Here is a 21,590-nt window from a genome sequence, read left to right on the forward strand (position 1 = left end):
GCTCTTCGAAACTCCTATATAAATTTCTATAAATTCCCTGTACTCTGAGAAGTGCTCCTGAAGTAGTAGTTTACTTCTGCATTGACCCCCTCATCCTAGTGAGTGGCTGTCACTGCAATAGAGAGGACTTGGAGGCCAATTGTATACATAGAGAAATATAGAGAGAGAGAAATATATATAGAAATATATATATAATGATATATTTTTCTCTATATATGTAGAACATGTATACATTGCTATTTGAAAATGCACTTATATAAGAGCCCGAAATTTTAGTTTTACTAAAGTTTTACAGTTGTATGTACTTAGTGTTTTAAAGAAATTTATTATGCAAAAATTTCAAACTTATACAAAAGTAGAGAGTATTATTATTGAATCTTCATATACTCATCACCCAATGGCAATAACGATCAACACAAGGCCATCTTCATTCAACATATATATTGTACTCCCTCATTATTTTGAAGCAAATCCAAGATATTTTAACTCTTAAGATGAAACATTAAGATAAGCAAAGATTTTAGCCTATTTTGTTATATAAAATGCTACCAATGTAAAAGTCCTATCTCATTTGAGAAAAGTAGAATTCAGCGTTTTCCCCACTCTGCCCAGTTATCCATGCAGTGAGCTTGCAAGTGATATTATTAATGGCAGAGAAAAGTAGTAACCTATCATGATATACAAGCCTTCATCAATATGTTATTTTTTTCCCAAATTAACGCATATTTAATATTTATGAATACTAAGTACCGATGGTTATTCCCCAGGACAGAAACTTCAAGTGACAGTTTCCCAACTGCACAGTTAAAAATATGACCCTGGGGGCGCCTGGGTGGCTCAGTCGTTAAGCAGCTGCCTTCGGCTCAGGTCATTATTCCAGAGTCCTGGGATTGAGTCCCACATCGGGCTCCCTGCTCCACGGGAAGCCTGCTTCTCCCTCTTCCACTGCTTGTGTTCCTGCTGTCGCTATCTCTCTCTCTCTCTGTCAAATAAATAAATAAAATCTTAAAAAAAAAATGACCCTGAAGGATGCTTTAATTTTTTTCTTACTAGCTTAGGAATAGAGTATTTGAAATAATTATGTCTGTATGTCATAATGGCTTTCCAGACTTGTTAACCCTATAGCCAGCGTGTTTAGAATAGAATTTTGAGTCAACTTCAAAGCTTATTTTTAAATTCTCCTGGAGGGGTGCTTGGGTGGCTCAGTTGGTTAAGCCTCCAACTCTTGATTTCGGCTCAGGTCATGATCTCAGTGTCATGATATCCAGCCCCCCTTCAGGCTCCGCACTGAGTGCAGAGTCTGCTTAAGATCCTCTCCCCCCTCCCTGCCCCTCCCCCCTTCACTCTCTCTCTCAAAAAATAAATAATAATAAAAAAAGTCTCCTGGAATGTCATTTTTTACTTGAAATGACACTATGTTTAAAATCAAATCAAATATTGTTTTCCTTATAGCTAAAAGCCAGTAAAATATTTTTAGAACCTTGTCCAGCAGGTCCTGAGAATATTTTCCTAATTTGTCTCCCTTACCCAGATTTATTTCTAGCCTGTAGATTGGAGAATTGAGCCATAAATAACAGACAGTTGAGGAATAATTTTTATCTCCCTTGTTTTGTCCTCTCTCAGTGTTCATTCTTAGAAACCCCTCTAAGTGAAGTGTCATTCTTCCTCAACAGTGATCTTTAAATTCAAACAACCTCTACAAACATGTGATCTGAAAAACATAACCTCAAAGGGGTGTTGTCCTATCATAGAAACAGAAAAGCAGAAGCAGAAAAGTCTGGGCTTTTAGTTTCTTCAAGAAGAACAGATGTGTTTTGTCATTAATTTACCTTTACAAAATCAGTATCAGATGTAGTTATGTTGCAGCAGTATGTAAGAAATTCACAATGGGGCCATTGAAGATAACAATAATAAATTTCAGGAATGGAAAACCACCCCTAAGGATTAGTTGTGAACTGATAACCAAGCAAACACACCCAAATAGCCCATATCAATGCTCAATAATGAGAGCAGCCCCATGAAGGTTTCCATTGACCGTAGGTTAATTTGATCATGAGAAAGTGAAAATTATATCAATGCTGTAACCAATAAATGCCTCCTATAATGTTAGAGCAGTAATTAGGCTCAGCGAAAACTTGAATGGTGTGAAATACGTTAACATCAGTGTATCACACCTTAAGTGCAAACCTTAAGAAACAGTTATAATAGAAAATAAGGGAAAAATGGAACTCACTGGAACCAAAGTTTCCTATAGGTTTTCTATAGGAAACCTAGAATCATCTGAAACACACAAAGGGTCATTTTTCGGACAGCGTTCCCGGCTAATCAGCACATTGGCATACTTGGGCTGGGGAAAGATCACATGACTCTCCCAGGAGTCCGCCGTGAGTGAGGCTTCCTGGGACTAAGTCTGCAGAAAAGCCCACACCCTGTCAACACCCACGGAGTGAGAAGTAGGCACACCAGCTAATCCAACCCCCACAGCCTGGAGTAGATGTGAGGTGTGCGGACACCACAACCTGAGCACCAGCAACACAATGACAATGGTGAGGAAGATGCAGGAGACTGCAGCCACTGCCACCACGAAGTATTAGGTGGGGTCTGAGGTCTCTGGGTATGCAGGGACCTCCAGATTGTTGAGGTCAGCCAGCACATCTGGAATGCTGTCAGCCAAGGGCACAGTGAGTGTGACAATGGACGAGAGAGGGGGCTGGCCGTGGTCCTGGACCACCACCACCACCAGGCTCTGCTGGAGCCTGTCTCTGTCTAGCAGGGCCTGCACTGAGAAGAGCCCAGGCTCACTGGCTTTGAGCAGGTGGTAGGACAGCCAGGCAATCTGACCTGAGTCTCTGTCTAGAGCCACCACCTTGGTGACCAGGTAGCCAGGTTCGGCAGAGTGCACACCAGTGGAAACATTAGTGGGGGGGGAGTGGGGTACAGGATTTCTGGTGCACTGTCCTTCTGATCCAACACAAGCAAGTTCAGTGACACATTGCTGCTGAGCAGTTGGTTCCCACCGTAGCTTGCCCTCACCCGCATTTGAAGATCATGAAACTGCTCAAAGCCAAAGGAGCACAGAACGTGTATCACACCAGTGTCAGAGCTGATGGAGACATAGGAGGAAAGAGGCAACCCTTGGATAGTGTCCTCAGCCAAGGTGTAAATAACACCTGGGTGTTCTCTCCCTGTCAGGGTCATAGGCTGGCACCAAGAAGATGGAGATGCCTCTAAGGTTGTTCTCAGGGAGGTAGACTGAGTAGGAGTTTCCAGAGAAGCTGGGTTATCATTGATGTCTAGGGTGTACGTTGATGTAAATTTCTGTGGACAGGGGTGGCATTCCTCTGTCTGTTGCTGTCACTGTGATGTTATATTCAGAGGTTTTTTCCTCTGTCAAGAATTTGGACTGTCAACAATCTATAATAATCTATTAACTTTTCCAATTGAAAAGATAAATTATGAGGTGTGTTACAGACAACTTGACCATTCTTCCCGGAGTCTTGGTCATGCACATTCAAGAAGGCAATTACTGTTCCAGGAAGAGTATTTTCCAAGACTGGGCTAAACAGAGATGTAATGATCACTTCCGGTCTATTGTCATTCACATCTTCCATTGAAATGAGCACTTTGGTCCTCCCCAAAAGTGCCCCCACATCTTCAGCTTGTATTTCCATTTCATAAAATGCACATTCTTCATAGTCTAGACTCTCTGCCATTGATATTTCCAGTATTTTCATTCAGCTGGAATAGCGGAGACTGCTTTTCACTAATTTTCCAGATCTATAGGCTACTTCTCCGTTGGCTCCCTCATCCCGGTCGCTAGCGCTCACAGTAAGCAGCCGGGTGCCCGGGGGCACGTTCTCTGGGACTTTCACTTGGTAAATCGGTAGAGCAAAAACCAGGGCATTGTCGTTTGTATCCAGCACTGTCACGTGGATGTGCACTGTGCTGGAGCGACGCGGGTCACCGCTGTCTGAGGCGATGAGGACCAGGTGGTGAGCAGCCTCTTCCTCACGGTCCAGGGCCTTCTCCAGCACCAGCTCTGGGTGTAGAGTTCCGTCGCCTCCAGTTTGTACGTCCAGGGAGAAGTGGTGATTGGGACTGAGCTGGTAGCTCCGCAAGGAATTCATGCCCACGTCCGGGTCAACAGCCTCTGGGAGCAGATAACGTGTTCCAGGTGCAGCAATTTCATTAATTTTTACTTCCAGATTCTCAGCCTGGAATTCTGGTGCACTGTCATTTATATCAGTTACTTCTACTTCCATTCCGTAAAGTTTTACTCTTCCACCAGGACTTCAAAGATTTTTTTTTTTTCATTTATTTATATGACAGAGAGAGACACAGCAAGAGAGGGAACACAAGCAGGGGGAGTGGGAGAGGGAGAAGCAGGTTTCCTGCAGAGTAGGGAGCCCGATGTGGGGCTCAATCCCAGGACCCTGGGATCATGACCTGAGCTGAAGGCAGACGCTCAATGACTGAGCCACCCAGGCGCCCCCACCAGGACTTCAAAGTTAACCAGACACTGTGTGCTCTGAGCACAGAGCTCCTCTCGGTCTATCCTGCCTGCGGTGACCAAACTGCCGCTTAGGGGGTTCAGAGCAAAAAGCTGCGCTCTACCTCTGGAGACAATGCGGACTCCGCGCTCCGCCAGCTCCTGGGGCTCCAGCCCCAGGTCCTTGGAGATATTCCCCCACAATATAGTCTTTTTCTGTCTCTTCAGGCACCAAATAGCGTATCTGGCTGGCCGGGTCTCCCAAAGCCTCCCCAGGAAAAGGCACAGCAGAACCAGGCTTTTGCGGTGCGGGAGATTCAGTGGAGCGGCCATCGTTGCTTAATTACGGATATATTTTTTTTCTGGAATGCTTTCTGTGCAAATTGACTCCTTAGGTTCTTTTTTCCTCCCGCAAATTATGATGATCTTTTTTCTTAGGAGAAACCGAAGTGCCCCAGGTTAAGAGGGTGAGTTTTGTTGCAGCTTTTGCTATGGTTTGTGGGATCTGTGAGGCTTTGTGTAGTTGCAGATCCTAACATCGGGATAGGATAGAGAACTGATTGAGCTTTTCTTAGAGCTGGTGAACAGCGAGCTTAGAGTCCTAATCCGTCACTACACCCATTGAGATAATACTTGATTACAGATGACTGAAAAAGAAAATACTCTCTTCTAACCATAATTGTAGACTTGTCTCACTGTTTCTTGCATTCTCATTTCAAAAGCAATTACCATTCTGGATATGTTAGTTGAAAATGAAGTGGAATGAAACTTCTATTAAGTGTACTGTTAAATCAACATTTTTTCTTTCTTTTCTTTTCCTTTTTTAAAGATTTTATTTATTTACTTGAGAGAGAGAGATTGAGAGAGACAGCATGAGAGGGGGGAGGGTCAGAGGGAGAAGCAGACTTTCTGCTAAGCAGGGAGCCCAATGAGGGACTCTATCCTGGGACCCCAGGATCATGACCTGAGCCAAAAGCAGTCGTTTAACTAACTGAGCCACCGGGCACCCCTTTTTCTTTTTTTAAGTAGGCTCCACACCCAGCATAGAGCTCAATGCGGGGCTTGAACTTCCGACGACGCTGAGATCAAGACCTGAGCTGAGATCAAGAGTTGGAGGCTTAACTGACTGAGCCACCAGGTGCCCCTCACCGTTTTTTCTTAATATCAAATTAACTTATTCTTGGTAGAATTTTGCTCTCCTTTTACATATGTAAATTATTCTAATTCCCTTTTTATAATCTTTCAAAATTTTTCTATATGTCATTATTTTCTGAAGTAACTACAGTGTACAATACATATGGATTATTCACTTTGAAATTATTTTATAAGGTTAATTTATGCAGATAGTAAATTTGCTGGAGTAAGTTTTCCTTAAAATTTCACTCACAAAAATAATTTTAATTAGACAACAGTAATAGATTTTCTCACCTAATATTGCTAAATCTTGAAAGGATTGTTTTTTAAAGTTGCATATTTGTGAATGTTACACTTTTATGCTACTTCGATTTTTAAAAAATTTTCTATGTGAATACATAATGCATACACTGGCTATGGCATTTGGAATATTCAAATAAACACACAATGAAAAGCAAGTTTCCATTTCAGTCCTTCCATAAAGAAATTATGCAGTTTTAAAGTAGTCTTGGGGCGCCTGGGTGGCTCAGTCGTTAAGCGTCTACCTTTGGCTTAGGTCATGATCCGGGAGTCCTGGGATAGAGCTCCGCATCGGGCTCCCTGCTCAGCGGGAAGCCTGCTTCTCCCTCTCCCACTCCCCCTGCTTGTGTTCCTGCTCTCACTATCTCTCTCTCTCTGTCAAATAAATAAATAAAATATTTAAAAAAAATAAAGTAGTCTTAAACTTTTTTTTGTAAAGGTCACTTAAACCTCTGTGATAATTAGAGAAAAAGAATACAAGATGTAGAACAAATTATTATCATTAAAAAGCAAAAAGTGCCAATACAAGAAATTCTTTCAGGGGAACCTGGCTGGCTCCATCAGTTGAGCATGTGACTCTAGATCTTAGGATGGTGAGTTCAAGCCCCACAATGGACATAGAGCTTACGTTAAAAAAGAATTCTTTCAGCAATTTGTAAAGATACCATTTACTGAAGCAGTTACTAAGGAAGACAAAGCAAAAGACTGATTCTTAAGAAATGGCAACTTTGAGCATGAAATTAGTATTTTTTGCCATTAAATGGAATATTCGGGATTCTCCTTCCCTCCTACAGATACAAGGATGATGAGAAAACCTCTAATTACAAATGTTTAGAGTTCCAAATAATAACACAAATCCAGTGACTTTCCCCCCGTTCTTCAAAAAATATAGGTAAGGAATGAGAGCAAGTGATAGAGGCAATAGCATTTCCTTTTCTTTTGTCAAGTGCCTTCTAGTAACTATAAGAGGAAGAGGAGGATTTTGTATTCAAGAAAATTTGAAGGAATTTAGATAATGATTGGACCTTCTGATGAATTCAGAGTCTCTCTCCCCCGCTCCTCCCCCCACACGATTTTTCTTACAATTTTAAAGTACTCAAACAGTCATGATTAAGTAGATATAAGGAACTAGACATGAGGAATAAACATTTAAAAAGATGGAAAGTCTACTAGTGAAATCAGTGAAGAAAGAAGGCTAATAGTTTCTTTGCTTTAAAGGATGAATTAAATGATTGCCTACTTTAAATTTAATGTTTACTTACATGTAAAAAAACTCAAATATGTTAAATAAATGAGGCAATCTGGGTAAATTTCATTACCTATTAAAAAAAAGATATAAGAAATTGATATAATACTTCTGCTGTGAAGCAAGGAGGAAACTCACTACTTCGTAAATCTGAACTAGGTGTGATAACTCTATTATATGTCACATAACTACTCCCAGCTCACTATTCTCCTTAAAAAATGGAAGTACAGCTTTCTGATGGGCTATAATATCCTTAAGACAACTTACTACTCAGAAATGTAATAGATTTTCATATAAATATGAAAAATTGGATAAATGATGAAAAGGAGTAGATACTCATATAGAACTCACCGGCGTTAGAGTTTCAGGATGGGAAGTCGACTCACTGGAATTACAAAGTGGAAATAAGGCCCCAGATGAATCACCACAAAGCAGTATATCTTGTCCTGAACTCAACTGCTCATTGCACTTTAGAAAATTAAACTCTGTCTTTCCAGTATGGGCAACGCACAAATTGTAGGAATAAGGCAAAGTCCCTTCACTGTAGTTGGGAGGAACCACAGGTCCTGACTTGACACACAGACCAGGCTGAAAGCAGCTCCAGGAGGCAGGGCTGGAGGAGCGTCCCAGGCGCAGGGCAACCGCCAGAATCACCGCGAGGAGGAAGAGCACCGAGATCAAGGCCAAAGCCACCACCAGGTAAAACTGCAGCTCAGCCTGGGGGTCAGAGGGCGCCGGGCGGTCGCTGACATCTGGCAGCACTTCTTGTAGGCTGTCGGCGAAAACCAGGAGCAGCGTGGCTGTGGCCGAGAGGGGCGGCTGTCCCCCATCCCGCACAGCGACCAGCAGGCGCTGGCGGGCCGCGTCCCTGTCGCCCAAAGCGCGCGCCGTGCGCACCTCGCCCGTGCGCAGCCCCAGGCTGAAGAGTCCCGGCTCGCTGGCCTGCAGCACGTGGTACGACAGCCAGGCATTGTGTCCCGAGTCGGCGTCCACCGCCACCACCTTGGTGACCAGGTAGCCGGGCTGCGCGGCGCGCGGCACCGTGTCGAAGAGCGCCGAGCCGTCGGGCCCCAGCGCCGGGTACAGCACCCGGGGCGCGTTGTCGTTGCGGTCGCCCACCAACACGCGCAGGCTCACGTTGGCGCTGAGCGCCGGCGAGCCCTGGTCGCGGGCCTGCAGGGTCAGCTCGAAGGCGCGCAGCTGCTCGTGGTCGAAGGCGCGCTGCGCGAACACCACCCCGCTCTGCGCGCTCACGGACACGTAGGACGCCAGCGCGCGTGGCTCCAGGTCGCTGGCCACGATGGAGTAGGAGACGCGGCCGTTGGGCCCCAGGTCGGGGTCCGAGGCGCTGACTTGTGCGATGGATGCTCCAGGAGGGTTGTTCTCCATCACGTGAACCACGTAGGAGGCCTGGTGAAAAACTGGAGCGTTGTCATTGACGTCAGTAATGATCAAAGTGACACTAGTGCTGGAGGAGAGGGGCGGCTTGCCCCTGTCAGTGGCTGTTATGGTGACATTGTATTCTGGGGTCTGTTCTCGGTCCAGAGTCCCATCTATTACTAACTTATATGAATTTTTAGATGAAGAGATTATCTGAAAAGGAACTTCACCCTCTAATCGACAATTAACCTCCCCGTTCTCCCCGGAATCTCGATCATGTATTTTGATCAAAGCAATTAGCGTTCCTGGCCGTGCGTTTTCCAGAATTATTTCCGCTAGAGAATGGAATGTAACTTCTGGACGATTGTCATTTTCATCTTGAATGTTAATTTCAATTGTACATTGTGCAGCCAATCCTCCACCATCCCTCCCTTCCACCACTATAGAATATTCCTTGATTTCTTCGAAATCCAGAGTCTTTCGAGTTGTAATTTCCCCGCTCTTTGAATTCAGACTGAAGACTTGCCCGGTCCTGTAGAAGGAGTAAGTGATTTCAGAGTTGACGGCCTCGTCTTGGTCAGTGGCTGACACCTGCACCACTGCAGTGCCTGGGGGCACGTTTTCTCGAAGGCTTACTCTGTAAACATCCTGGCTGAATACAGGGGGGTTATCATTGGCATCAGTGACCTGGATCCGGAGCTCAGTGGTGCCGCTGAGCGGAGGATCTCCACCATCCAAGGCAGTCAGAACTAAACGATGGTAACTCTGTTGTTCCCTGTCTAAACGTTTCTCCAATGCCAGTTCTGGGTATTTACTACCATCTTGTTTCTCTTTATTTATCAATGAGAAAATAGGGCTAAGAGAGAGTTTATAAATCTGCAGGGCATTTAAGCCAATATCTGCATCTTCAGCTGTTTCTAAGATAAACCGAGTGCCTGGCACAGTAGACTCACTTATCTGCAGGTCAAAAGAAGTTTGGGTGAATTTTGGGCTATGGTCATTAATATCTTCGATGTCCACACTCACGTGATAAAAGTTCAACGGATTTTCAGCAACAGCCTCAAACTCCAGAGTACAGGCTGGCTTCTTCCCACATATCTGCTCCCGGTCTAGCCTGCTGCCCACAAGTAACTCCCCGCTCTTGGCGCTCACGGTGAAGTAAGCCTTCTCCGAACTGATGCGCAGTTGTCGAGTCGGTAACTCATGCACGCTGAGTCCCAAATCCTTGCCGAGGTTCCCCACCACCGAGCCCTCGGGCATTTCCTCGGGAATCCTGTAGCGGATCTGCTCAGAGAGCGCAGGGCCGAACAAAGACAGCAGGAAGGGAAAGAGCACTGGCCGCCTCTCAGCCCAGCCCCTCTCGGCAGCGCCGCTCCCCATCCCTCTTGCTCCCCTCAGATTGCTCACCGGCCTGGAGACGCCGGATTACAAATACTCTCTGTGCTGCAGATGTCCGGAGCTCCGAACAGGCTGTAAGTCCTGTGTGAGGGTCAGGGTTTCTTCTTTTCCGGAGGAGGAAGTGGTGTAAAGGATCGGGCTAGCGAGTCTGATAGGGAAAGTGCGCTGCGGCTGCGCGAGGAGATCGCCGGTGCCCAAGCTCTCCATTTTGGCCAACAGCGGCGCCCACAGTCCGCACTGGGGAACTGCAGCCTCTGCTGCTTCAGTTTAACCATCTACAAAAATAACAATCCTGTGCCTAACTGAACAAGCCACGTTTTTATGTTAATATATTTAATATCTTAAATTATAAAGCCTTTTTAAGGCATCTTTTCTCTTGTTTCCAAATTATTAGAAATATGTTGAGTTTTTATAGAAACCTACATATACTGGTCCATCCATTTCACCCTACCACAAACATACATTGAACTCTTGCCTTGTGCTAAGTACTGCCCTTGTCAGTGGCGATATAAAAATGAGTACAACAGAGGTCTTGACCTCAGCGAGTTTATTACCTACTGACTTCACAAAATCATTTCTCTTTATTAGGTATAATATGTGAAACAATTTTAATCTTCTTTCATTGATTCCTAAATTTTCCCCCCAACATTTCTATATTATTAATGCTGTTTTCATATTCCATATATTAGAGAATACTAACACTGTTGAAAATTATTCTGTAAAGTTGTGCAATTTCATACATCCTCAAACATCTGATAATATCAACACCCTCTTTTAAAATGATTTCTTTTTACTTTTTTGACTATCTAAGGAAGTATTCATTAAAAAAAAAAAACCCTGTCCCTATCATGTAGCCAAGAGACGATTTACCTTACCTTCTTCTTCATGTCTAAAAATTACTTGGATTATGTCATACCCAATATAGTACATAAATAGTACATTAATTCATTCTTAAAAGTCACTGGCGGGGGGGGGGGGACGCCTGGGTGGCTCAGTTGGTTAAGTGACTGCCTTCAGCTCAGGTCATGATCCTGGAGTCCCAGGATCCAGTCCCGCATGGGCTCCCTGCTCGGCGGGGAGTCTGCTTCTCCCTCTGACCCTCCCCCCTCTCATGTTCTCTCTCTCATTCTCTCTCTCAAATAAATAAATAAAATCTTTTTAAAAAACTCACTGGGGAAATGTTTATCTATTCTTCAATACACAGTCACAAAAGGATATTTCAGTAGATTACATTACTTTCTTATCTATGTATCTATGTTATACTGAAGTAATGACTTTAGAATTGAGCTCATGGTAAGTTTATTCACATAAATTTCCTGGGCAAATGACATTTGTTCTAGCTATTTTACTCCATCTGTTGAAATTTTTTTAACAATCAGTGAAGGTTTTGAACAAGAATAAGGTTTTTTATCAGGGCAAGTTTCCAAACACTTTTAAAAATTGTAAATTATCAATAATATAGTTGTCCCTTCAAATGTCTGTACACCCAAACACTACCGAAAAGTTAAATCCCAACCACAGTACGTGCAAAATAGGAGGAAACACTACAAAACCCTTGGGAAATGCCCTTTTTATACCTAACAAATGCTTTATTGTGTTTTTCATTCTCATGTGATGACAAATCAAGAGTTAGTACTGCTAAGATGCTATAACAAGGAATACAGAAGATATATAATCATTTTTAATTGAATTGATCAGCTTGTTTAGAATCTGTTTATATGAAACTTCTTTTTTTTTTTTAAGATTTTATTTATTTATTTGACAGAGAAAGACACAGCGAGAGAGGGAACACAAGCAGGGGGAGTGGGAGAGGGAGAAGCAGACTTCCCCCGGAGCAGGAAACCCGATGCGGGGCTTGATCCCAGGACCCTGGGATCATGACCTGAGCTGAAGGCAGACGCCTAACGACCAAGCCATCTGGGTGCCCCTGAAACTTCTTTTCTTAAAACCAACATTCTCAAACTCTCTCACCATGAGAACACAACACATTTCACATGGCTGTCCAATCAAAACAATTCATTGAAACTTCCCGAAAACATGTCTTCTGTATTTTTCAAAATGACATTTTATTTCAAATATGATTTTGTTGTTTTTATTTTTGTTTTTTGGGGGGGTGATGGACATTTTAGGCTTTAGATTCCATGTCTTCTTTTTTTAAAAGATTTTATTTATTTACTTATTTGACGAGAGAGATAGGGAGAGAGAGAACACAAGCATGGAGGAGCTGGAGAGGGAGAAGCAGCCCCCCCCCCACCGAGCAGGGAGCCTGATGTGGGGTTCAATGCGGGCTGGATCCCAGGAAGCTGGGATCATGACCTGAGCCAAAGGCAGACACTTAAGGACTGAGCCACCCAGGCGCCCCTAGATTCTATGTCTTCTTTAGTATGAGCTCTTGGAGACCATTGACACATAAGGGAACCTGTTTCACCTACTACCAAGTTCCACCCTTTCAAATGTATTTATCTTTTGAAATATAATAAGTATTAAAGTTTTGAAGGGTACTGATGCAAATACAAGGCTCATAAAAGGGGTTTAAAGTGAAGAAATCTCCAAAAGCCTAGAAAACTTCAGACCTTCAAGATCCAAACCCTAAACAGAATCTTAAAATTGTGAGATGTATTTTACTTTTACTAAGCTAATACAAGGATTAAAAGTCTTGGTTAGGGCGCCTGGGTGGCTCAGTTGGTTAGGCAACTGCCTTCAGCTCAGGTCATGATCCTGGAATCAAAGGATCAAGTCTGATCCTGGAGTCGCAGGATGGAGCCCCTCGTCAGGCTCCCTGCTCAGTGGGGAGTCTGCTTCTCCCTCTGCCGGCCGCTCCCACTGCTCATACTCTCTCTTTCTCAAATAAAAAAATAAAATCTTAAAAAAAATGAAAGTCTCAGTTATTTTTTTCTCAACTCTAATTAGGAATACATATACATATTTCCTAAATATAAAACAAACTTACTGTATGTGGTTGGGTAATTACTTCTTAAGTGAATGAGTGATAAGTGATAATTATAGCAACATAAGGAAGATTTTTAAATTTTATTTTTTATGTTTTTCTCTTCTTTTAAAAAAAGATTTATTTATTTGAGTGAGAGAGTGTGAGCAGGAGTAGAGGGAGGGGCAAAGGGAGAGAATTATCAAGCCAACTCCCACTGAGCCAGAAGCCCCACCCCCCGCTCGATCGCACAACCCCTGAGATCACAACCCAAGCAGAAACCAAGAATCTGAAGCCCAACAGACCCAGCCACCAAGGCACCCCTATTTTTTGTATTTTTAAAAGTAATCTCTACATCCAAAGTGGGGCTGGAACTCACTACCCTGAGATCAAGAGTCTCATGCTCGACTGACTGGGCCAGCCAGTCTCCACATATGGAAGATTTTTAAAACGTTGAGAGTTGACATGTAAACAATCTTGTCCAAGACTTTGGAAAGCAAATGAAGCAAACTATCATGATTAGAGCTCATTTTTATAGTATGACCACTAAAACCAAAAACTTTGGGCTACATTTTTTAAAAATATTTTAAACTATCTCCACAATGTGCGTTTTAAAACATAAATTTATAAAAAATATAATTCCTTTGAGAATTAAACGTGAACAAAGAACTGAACTCACCTGAACAGAAGCAGCTTCATCCTTACATTGATGAAAATCTACGGATGTTAGCAAGGAATCATTTTTCTCACAGCTCTCCAGACTGATTAGCGTGTCGACGTAGTTGGGCTGGGGGAAGATCACGTGACTCTCCCGCGAGTCCGCGGTCAGGGAGACCTCGTGGGAATAGGTCTGCAGGAAAGCCCGCACCCCGTCCACGCCCACAAAGTGCGAGGCCGGCACGCCCACCAGCCCGCCTCCGGAAGCCTGGAGCAGACGCGACGCGTGCCAGCGCCTCAGCCTGAGCGCCAGCAGCACGATGACAAAGGCCAGGAAGACGCACGAGACTGCCGCCACCGCCACCACCAGATATAGCGTGAGGCCTGAGGCATCAGGGTCCGCTGGGGGCTCGAGACTGCCCAGGTCCGCCAGGACGTCCGGGATGCTGTCGGCCACGGCCACGGTGAGCGTGACGGTGGCCGAGAGAGGGGGCTGGCCGTGGTCCTGCACCGCCACCACCAGGCTCTGCTTGAGCGCGTCTCTGTCCAGCAAGGCCCGCGCCGTGCGCACCTCGCCCGTGTGCAGCCCCACCGCGAAGAGCCCTGGCTCGCTCGCCTTGAGCAGGCGGTAGGACAGCCAGGCGTTCTGGCCCGAGTCTCTGTCCACCGCCACCACCTTGGTGACCAGGTAGCCAGGCTCTGCGGAGCGGGGTGCCAGCTCCACACCTGTGGAACCATCGGTGGGGAGGGCGGGGTACAGGATTTCGGGCGCATTGTCATTCTGGTCCAGCACAAACAAGCTCAGTGACACATTGCTGCTGAGTGGAGGGTCCCCGCCATCGCTGGCTGTCACCAGTAACTGCAAGTCTCGTATATGCTCATAGTCAAAGGAGCACAGCGCATATAGGACGCCAGTGTCTGAGTTGATGGAGACATAGGAGGAGAGAGGGCTTCCCATGATGATGTCCTCAGTCACAGAGTAAGTCACCTGGGCATTTTTGCCACTGTCGGGGTCATGAGCCATCACAGTGAAGATGGAGGCACCTCTGGCATTGTTCTCTGGGATATAGGCTGAATAGGAGACTTGAGGGAAAGTGGGGGGATTGTCATTGATATCCGCCACATACAGGGTGATATAAGTTTCAGTAGATAGAGAAGGAGTCCCTAGATCTGAGGCCATCACTGTGATATTGTACACAGAGATCTTTTCTCGGTCCAGATATTTCCATGTCACCAATCTATAATAATTATCTATTGATTTTTCCAATTGAAAAGGTAAATTATGAGGTGTGTTACAGACAACTTGACCATTCTTCCCGGAGTCTCGGTCATGCACATTCAAGAAGGCAATTACTGTTCCAGGAAGAGTATTTTCCAAGACTGGGCTAAACAGAGATGTAATGATCACTTCCGGTCTATTGTCATTCACATCTTCCACTGAAATGAGCACTTTGGTCCTCCCCAAAAGTGCCCCCACATCTTCAGCTTGTATTTCCATTTCATAAAATGCACATTCTTCATAGTCTAGATTCTCTGCCGTTGATATTTCCCCAGTATTTTCATTCAGCTGGAATAGCGGAGACTGCTTTTCACTAATTTTCCAGAATCTATAGGCTACTTCTCCGTTGGCTCCCTCATCCCGGTCGCTAGCGCTCACAGTAAGCAGCCGGGTGCCCGGGGGCACGTTCTCTGGGACTTTCACTTGGTAAATCGGTAGAGCAAAAACCGGGGCATTGTCGTTTGTATCCAGCACTGTCACGTGGATGTGCACTGTGCTGGAGCGACGCGGGTCACCGCCGTCCGAGGCAATGAGGACCAGGTGGTGCGCAGCCTCTTCCTCGCGGTCCAGGGCCTTCTCCAGCACCAGCTCTGGGTGTAGAGTTCCGTCGCCTCCAGTTTGTACGTCCAGGGAGAAGTGGTGATTGGGGCTGAGCTGGTAGCTCTGCAAGGAATTCATGCCCACGTCCGGGTCAACAGCCTCTGGGAGCGGATAACGTGTTCCAGGCGCAGCGATCTCATTAATTTTCATTTCCAGATTTTCGACCTGGAATTTTGGGTTATTATCATTGATATCAGTGATTTCTATTTCTATCCCAAAAAGTTTTCCTCTGCCCTCAATCAGGATATTGATATTTACTAGACACTGCATGCTCTGAGCACAAAGCTCCTCCCGGTCTATCCTGCCCGCGGTGAGCAAGCCGCCAGTTTTCCGGTTCAGAGCAAAAAGCTGCGTCCTACCTCTGGAGACAATGCGGACTCCGTGCTTCACCAGCTCTTGTGACTCCAGATTCAGGTCCTTGGAGATGTTACCCACGAAGGATCCTTTGTCGCTCTCTTCTGGCACCGAATAATGGATCTGTCCTCTCCCGATTTCCCACAGCGTGCCCATGAGCGCGCACAGCAGGACCAGCTCGCCGCGTCTCTGGTAATTCTTTGGAGCGGCCATTGTTCTTTCACTATTGAATCCATTCAGGATCCTCATTGGGCATATGTGTCTTGTTTACCTTTTTGCTGCAGCTATGGAGATCATCTTATAGAAAACTGGAGTGTCTCAGATGTAGGGACAGAGTTTCGCTGCAGCCCTGCAGTTGGTTTGTGGGATCTGCGGCGAGATCTGAGCCTTTAGTAACCAGATGGCATTTGGTTAAATTTATCTCCAAATAGGTGAACAGCGGCGCCTAGAGTCCTAAGCAGTTACTGCACCCACTTAGATATGTAATAGTGTATACGAGGTTAGTGAGAGAGGAAAAAATACTTGCCTTTTATAATATGTTTTGAATTTATTTAATTTGTCCCTGAATTCATTTTTTTTTTAGATTTTATTTATTTATTCGTGAGAGACAGAGCGAGAGAGAAAGGCAGAGGGAGAAGCAGGCTCCCTGCCGAGCAGGGAGCCCGATGTGGGACTCGATCCCAGGACCCTGAGATCATGACCTGAGCCGAAGGCAGACGTTTAACCATCTGAGCCACCCAGGCGCCCCTGAATTCATATTTTAAAAGTTGTTGCCAAGAAGCACGGGATTAAGTAGGGTTAAAGTTTTACAAAGGATTATTAAATGATCCCCATAGATTTATGGGATAGTCTCACATTACTCAAATTTCTGAATACATTTACTCTTAAAAGGTAAATCATTAAAATGTCATTCCTTTCTATGCTCTAAGCTTTATTGTAAGTCTATTATCAAATAAGACCTCTTAGTTGTCACTGGAAATAAATTCATTTTTAGACTAAAGTAGAACTATTGAACATGATTGACTCAGGTGCTGTATTTGATGTAAACCAGTTAATCATTATAGTAAGCTTTCAGTAGAGTTGTTGCTTTTTAAATTTTCTTTTTAAAATGCCATTTTAATTACATATTGATTATGTTTTCAAATTAATATTGTGAAATTTTAACAGGATAAATGCTTTTACTTTCAAATTTCATCAGAGATTATATTATTTGCTATTTCACTTATTTATTTATTTTTAAGTAATCTCTATACCCAGGTGGATCTCAAACTCACAACCCCAAGATCCAGAATTGCATGCTCTACCAACTGAGCCAGTCAGGCACCCTTGTTTTGTTTTGTTTTGTTTTAAGATTTGATTTGATTTGATTTGATTTGATTTGATTTGAGAGAGTGAGAGTGGCTGGAGGAGCAGAGGAGGAAAGAGAGGGATAAGCAGACTCCCCGATACGCACAGAGCCCAATGTGGGGGTTTGATCCCAAGACCCTGAGATTATTACCTGAGTTGAAAGCAGACGCTTAACCAACTGAGCTATCCAGGTGCCCCAGGCACCCTTGATTTACTACTTTATTTAAATTATGTATTTTTTCCTATTTGAACAGGAACTATTTTAAAAATACAAATGAATACACAATGAAAAGCAAATCTCCATCCTAATCTTCCACAAATGAGAGATGATTACATTTTAAAGCAGACTTAATTAACTTCCTAAAAAAGACATATATTCTAAAGTTAATTTTACCTTAATTAGTATTTTTTATAGAGAATCTCAAGCAGACTCCCCGCTGAGCATGGAGCTGGATCTCATGCCCCGAGATCATGACCTGAGTCGAATTGAAGAGTCAGACACTTAACTGACTGAGCCACCCAGGCGCCCCCTTAAGTAGTATTTTGATCAAGAAAACCACAAAAAGGGAACACATCATTATCACCAAGCAGTCAAAAAGTGTCACTATGAAAAAAATTATGTCTCTTTTCTTCAGCAGTTTGTAAAGTGGCCAGTAACTGAGCATTTGCTAACAGAAATCTAGCTGAAGATGACAAACACATTATCTTATATATATATATATATATACTTGTATGCACATCAGATTGGCAATTTTGTCTAAAATTTGAAGAATTCAAGACTCTATTTTTCTCCTAGAGATAGTAGAATGACTAGAAGACCTCTGGCTATATTTGGGCTGCAAAAAAGACAAATTAAATTATATAGGTGTGTGTGAAAAACCTATGCTGCAAATTAAAGAAAATGTTTTTATCTTCTGGTGAGCATACTGGTCTTACTGGTAAGTAAAATGCTTTTATTTATTTTTATTTTTATTTTTTATATAGATTTTTATTTATTTGACAGAGAGAGACACAGCGAGAGAGGGAACACAAGCAGGGGGAGTGGGAGAGGGAGAAGCAGGCTTCCCAGTGAGCAGGGAGCCCGATGCGGGGCTCGATCCCAGGATCCTGGGATCATGACCTGAGCCGCTGAACGACTGAGCCACCCAGGTGCCCCAGTAAAATGCTTTTAAACACACATACAGTTCATTGCATATAATTGGAATGTGTCCATCTACATAAAAATCCAGGTTAAGATATTTTATTCTAGGAGGCTTTGAAACAAAAGGAAGTAAATAAAACAGTTAAATCAGTTATGAAAAATGCTCAATTTTAGCTTAATTTTTTTTGTTTTAAAGGTTTATTTAAATGACGCCCACTTTTACATTTATAGTATATCCAGCTAAAAAAAAGTATATTAGGTAATAGGAAGAAAAACTTAGGAAAAATCTCATTAGCTTTTAGGAGATAGCCTATAACATTGATTCCCTTCCTAGATAAAACCACACTCTAACTGCTTCATAGATCTGAGCCTGGTAAGACATCCCTAAAAGAGACATAACTGCTCCTACTTCAACTTCTCATGAAGAATGGTATGATAGCTTTTTTAATTTATAGAGAAACTTTTAGATCTACAAATTGTATATTTTTCCCATGAACATAAAGAATTGGGTAGATCATAAGAAGCAGGTTATGCTTAAAAGAAACTCACCAGATGAGAGGTTGACTCACTGGATTTGCAAAGTGGAAATAAGGCCCCAGATGAATCACCGAAAAGTATGTCTTGTTCTGAACTCAATTGCTCATTGCACTTTAGAAAATTAAACTCTGTCTTTCCAGTATGGGCAACGCACAAATTGTAGGAATAAGGCAAAGTCCCTTCGCTGTAGTTGGGAGGAACCACAGGTCCTGACTTGACACACAGACCAGGCTGAAAGCAGCTCCAGGTGGTGGGGCTGGAGGAGCGACGAAGGTGCAAGGCGATGGCCAGAGTCACCGCGAGGAGGAAAAGTACTGAGATCAAGGCCAAAGCTACCACCAGGTAAAATTGCAGCTCCGCCTGGGGGTCAGAGGGCGCCGGGCGGTCGCTGACATCTGGCAGCACTTCTTGTAGGCTGTCGGCGAAAACCAGGAGCAGCGTGGCTGTGGCCGAGAGGGGCGGCTGCCCCCCATCCCGCACAGCGACCAGCAGGCGCTGGCGGGCCGCGTCCCTGTCGCCCAAAGTGCGCGCCGTGCGCACCTCGCCCGTGCGCAGCCCCAGGCTGAAGAGTCCCGGCTCGCTGGCCTGCAGCACGTGGTACGACAGCCAGGCATTGTGTCCCGAGTCGGCGTCCACCGCCACCACCTTGGTGACCAGGTAGCCGGGCTGCGCGGCGCGCGGCACCGTGTCGAAGAGCGCCGAGCCGTCGGGCCCCAGCGCCGGGTACAGCACCCGGGGCGCGTTGTCGTTGCGGTCGCCCACCAACACGCGCAGGCTCACGTTGGCGCTGAGCGCCGGCGAGCCCTGGTCGCGGGCCTGCAGGGTCAGCTCGAAGGCGCGCAGCTGCTCGTGGTCGAAGGCGCGCTGCGCGAACACCACCCCGCTCTGCGCGCTCACGGACACGTAGGACGCCAGCGCGCGTGGCTCCAGGTCGCTGGCCACGATGGAGTAGGAGACGCGGCCGTTGGGCCCCAGGTCGGGGTCCGAGGCGCTGACTTGTGCGATGGAGGCACTCGGAGGGTTGTTCTCAGCCACATGGACCACGTAAGAAGGCTGTTCGAAAACCGGCGCGTTGTCGTTGACATCGCCGATGTGTAGGGTGACGCTTGAGCTAGAAGAAAGGGGAGGCTTGCCCCTGTCGGTGGCTGTGATAGTGACATTGTACTCAGGGGTCTGCTCACGGTCTAGAATTCCATCTGTCACTAATTTATAGGTGTTTCTCGAAGAAGAGACTATTTTAAATGGAACATCACCTTCTAATTTACAAATAACTTCTCCGTTGTGTCCAGAATCCTTGTCACGGATTTTAAGCAAAGCAACGTGTGTTCCCAGGTTGGTGTCCTCCATAATAATATCCCGCAGAGATTGGAATACCACTTCTGGGATATTGTCATTTATGTCTTGGACCTCTATCTCCACGGTACATTGAGCAATCATTCCTCCACCATCCCTTGCTTCCAAAACTATGGAATATTCTTTGACTTCCTCAAAATCTAACGTATTTAGAATGGTAATTTCCCCGGTAATAGAATTCAGGTCAAACTGAGTGATCTGGCCTGCTTCAGTGAAAGAGAAGGTGATCTGGGCATTGACACCCTCATCCTGGTCAGTGGCCATCACTCGAAGCACAGGGGTGCCCGGAAGCACGTTTTCCAGAACGCTCACCCTGTATAGTTCTTGGCTGAACACTGGAGGGTTATCATTGGCATCAGTCACTAGGACCTGTATCTGGGCAGTACTACTAAGGGGTGGATCCCCGCAGTCCAACGCAGTCAAGGTCAACTGGTAGGATTTCTGCTCTTCCCGGTCTAAAGGCGTTTTTAGTACCAGCTCAGGGTATTTACTGCCGTCTTGTTTCTCTTTATTCACGAGTGAGAAATGATCATTGGGGTTGAGCTGGTAATTCTGTAGTGAGTTGGTACCAATATCTGCATCATGGGCAGATCCTAAAATAAATCGTGCCCCGGGCTTTGTAGACTCACTTATCTGCAGGTCAAAAGAAGTTTGGGTGAATTTTGGGCTATGGTCATTAATATCTTCGATGTCCACACTCACGTGATAAAAGTTCAACGGATTTTCAGCAACAGCCTCAAACTCCAGAGTACAGGCTGGCTTCTTCCCACATATCTGCTCCCGGTCTAGCCTGCTGCCCACAAGTAACTCCCCGCTCTTGGCGCTCACGGTGAAGTAAGCCTTCTCCGAACTGATGCGCAGTTGTCGAGTCGGTAACTCATGCACGCTGAGTCCCAAATCCTTGCCGAGGTTCCCCACCACCGAGCCCTCGGGCATTTCCTCGGGAATCCTGTAGCGGATCTGCTCAGAGAGCGCAGGGCCGAACAAAGACAGCAGGAAGGGAAAGAGCACTGGCCGCCTCTCAGCCCAGCCCCTCTCGGCAGCGCCGCTCCCCATCCCTCTTGCTCCCCTCAGATTGCTCACCGGCCTGGAGACGCCGGATTACAAATACTCTCTGTGCTGCAGATGTCCGGAGCTCCGAACAGGCTGTAAGTCCTGTGTGAGGGTCAGGGTTTCTTCTTTTCCGGAGGAGGAAGTGGTGTAAAGGATCGGGCTAGCGAGTCTGATAGGGAAAGTGCGCTGCGGCTGCGCGAGGAGATCGCCGGTGCCCAAGCTCTCCATTTTGGCCAACAGCGGCGCCCACAGTCCGCACTGGGGAACTGCAGCCTCTGCTGCTTCAGTTTAACCATCTACAAAAATAACAATTCTGGGGCGCCTGGGTGGCTCAGTCGTTAAGCGTCTGCCTTCGGCTCAGGTCATGATCCCAGGGTCCTGGGATCGAGCCCCACA

At 45.2% G+C, this 21,590-nt stretch overlaps 4 protein-coding genes and 1 pseudogene across 7 annotated transcripts in view; all 5 read right to left on the bottom strand.

Moving 5' to 3' along the window:
• LOC118555229 (protocadherin gamma-C4) overlaps window positions 1–21,590 on the bottom strand; it is a 192,607-nt gene that overhangs the window by 106,194 nt on the left and 64,823 nt on the right. The window lies entirely within an intron of this gene.
• On the bottom strand, window positions 306–10,112 carry LOC118555461 (protocadherin gamma-B5-like). 2 transcript variants are annotated; one of them, XM_078067400.1, is made up of 2 exons: window positions 7,521–10,112; window positions 306–982 (listed from the first exon to the last, which is right to left on the bottom strand). In XM_078067400.1, the coding sequence occupies exons 1-2, from the start codon at window positions 9,927–9,929 to the stop codon at window positions 872–874; spliced, it is 2,520 nt and encodes an 839-aa protein (XP_077923526.1). In that variant the 5' UTR covers window positions 9,930–10,112; the 3' UTR covers window positions 306–871. The 2 variants fall into 2 exon arrangements, with proteins under 2 accessions (XP_077923526.1, XP_077923525.1); XM_078067399.1 differs by lacking the exon at window positions 306–982 and adding an exon at window positions 4,482–5,021.
• Window positions 1,623–4,355, bottom strand: LOC144378738 (protocadherin gamma-A9 pseudogene; annotated as a pseudogene).
• On the bottom strand, window positions 10,040–16,205 carry LOC144378805 (protocadherin gamma-A8-like). The gene is made up of 2 exons (XM_078066485.1): window positions 13,553–16,205; window positions 10,040–10,222 (listed from the first exon to the last, which is right to left on the bottom strand). Exons 1-2 carry the CDS (start codon window positions 16,010–16,012, stop codon window positions 10,040–10,042), a joined length of 2,643 nt encoding a protein of 880 aa, XP_077922611.1. The 5' UTR covers window positions 16,013–16,205.
• On the bottom strand, window positions 18,786–21,469 carry LOC144378764 (protocadherin gamma-B4). Its single transcript, XM_078066486.1, has one exon. The coding sequence runs from the start codon at window positions 21,195–21,197 to the stop codon at window positions 18,786–18,788; it is 2,412 nt and encodes an 803-aa protein (XP_077922612.1). The 5' UTR covers window positions 21,198–21,469.

Source organism: Halichoerus grypus, chromosome 2 (assembly GCF_964656455.1).
Source record: "Halichoerus grypus chromosome 2, mHalGry1.hap1.1, whole genome shotgun sequence".
NCBI classification, from domain to species: Eukaryota; Metazoa; Chordata; class Mammalia; order Carnivora; family Phocidae; genus Halichoerus; species Halichoerus grypus.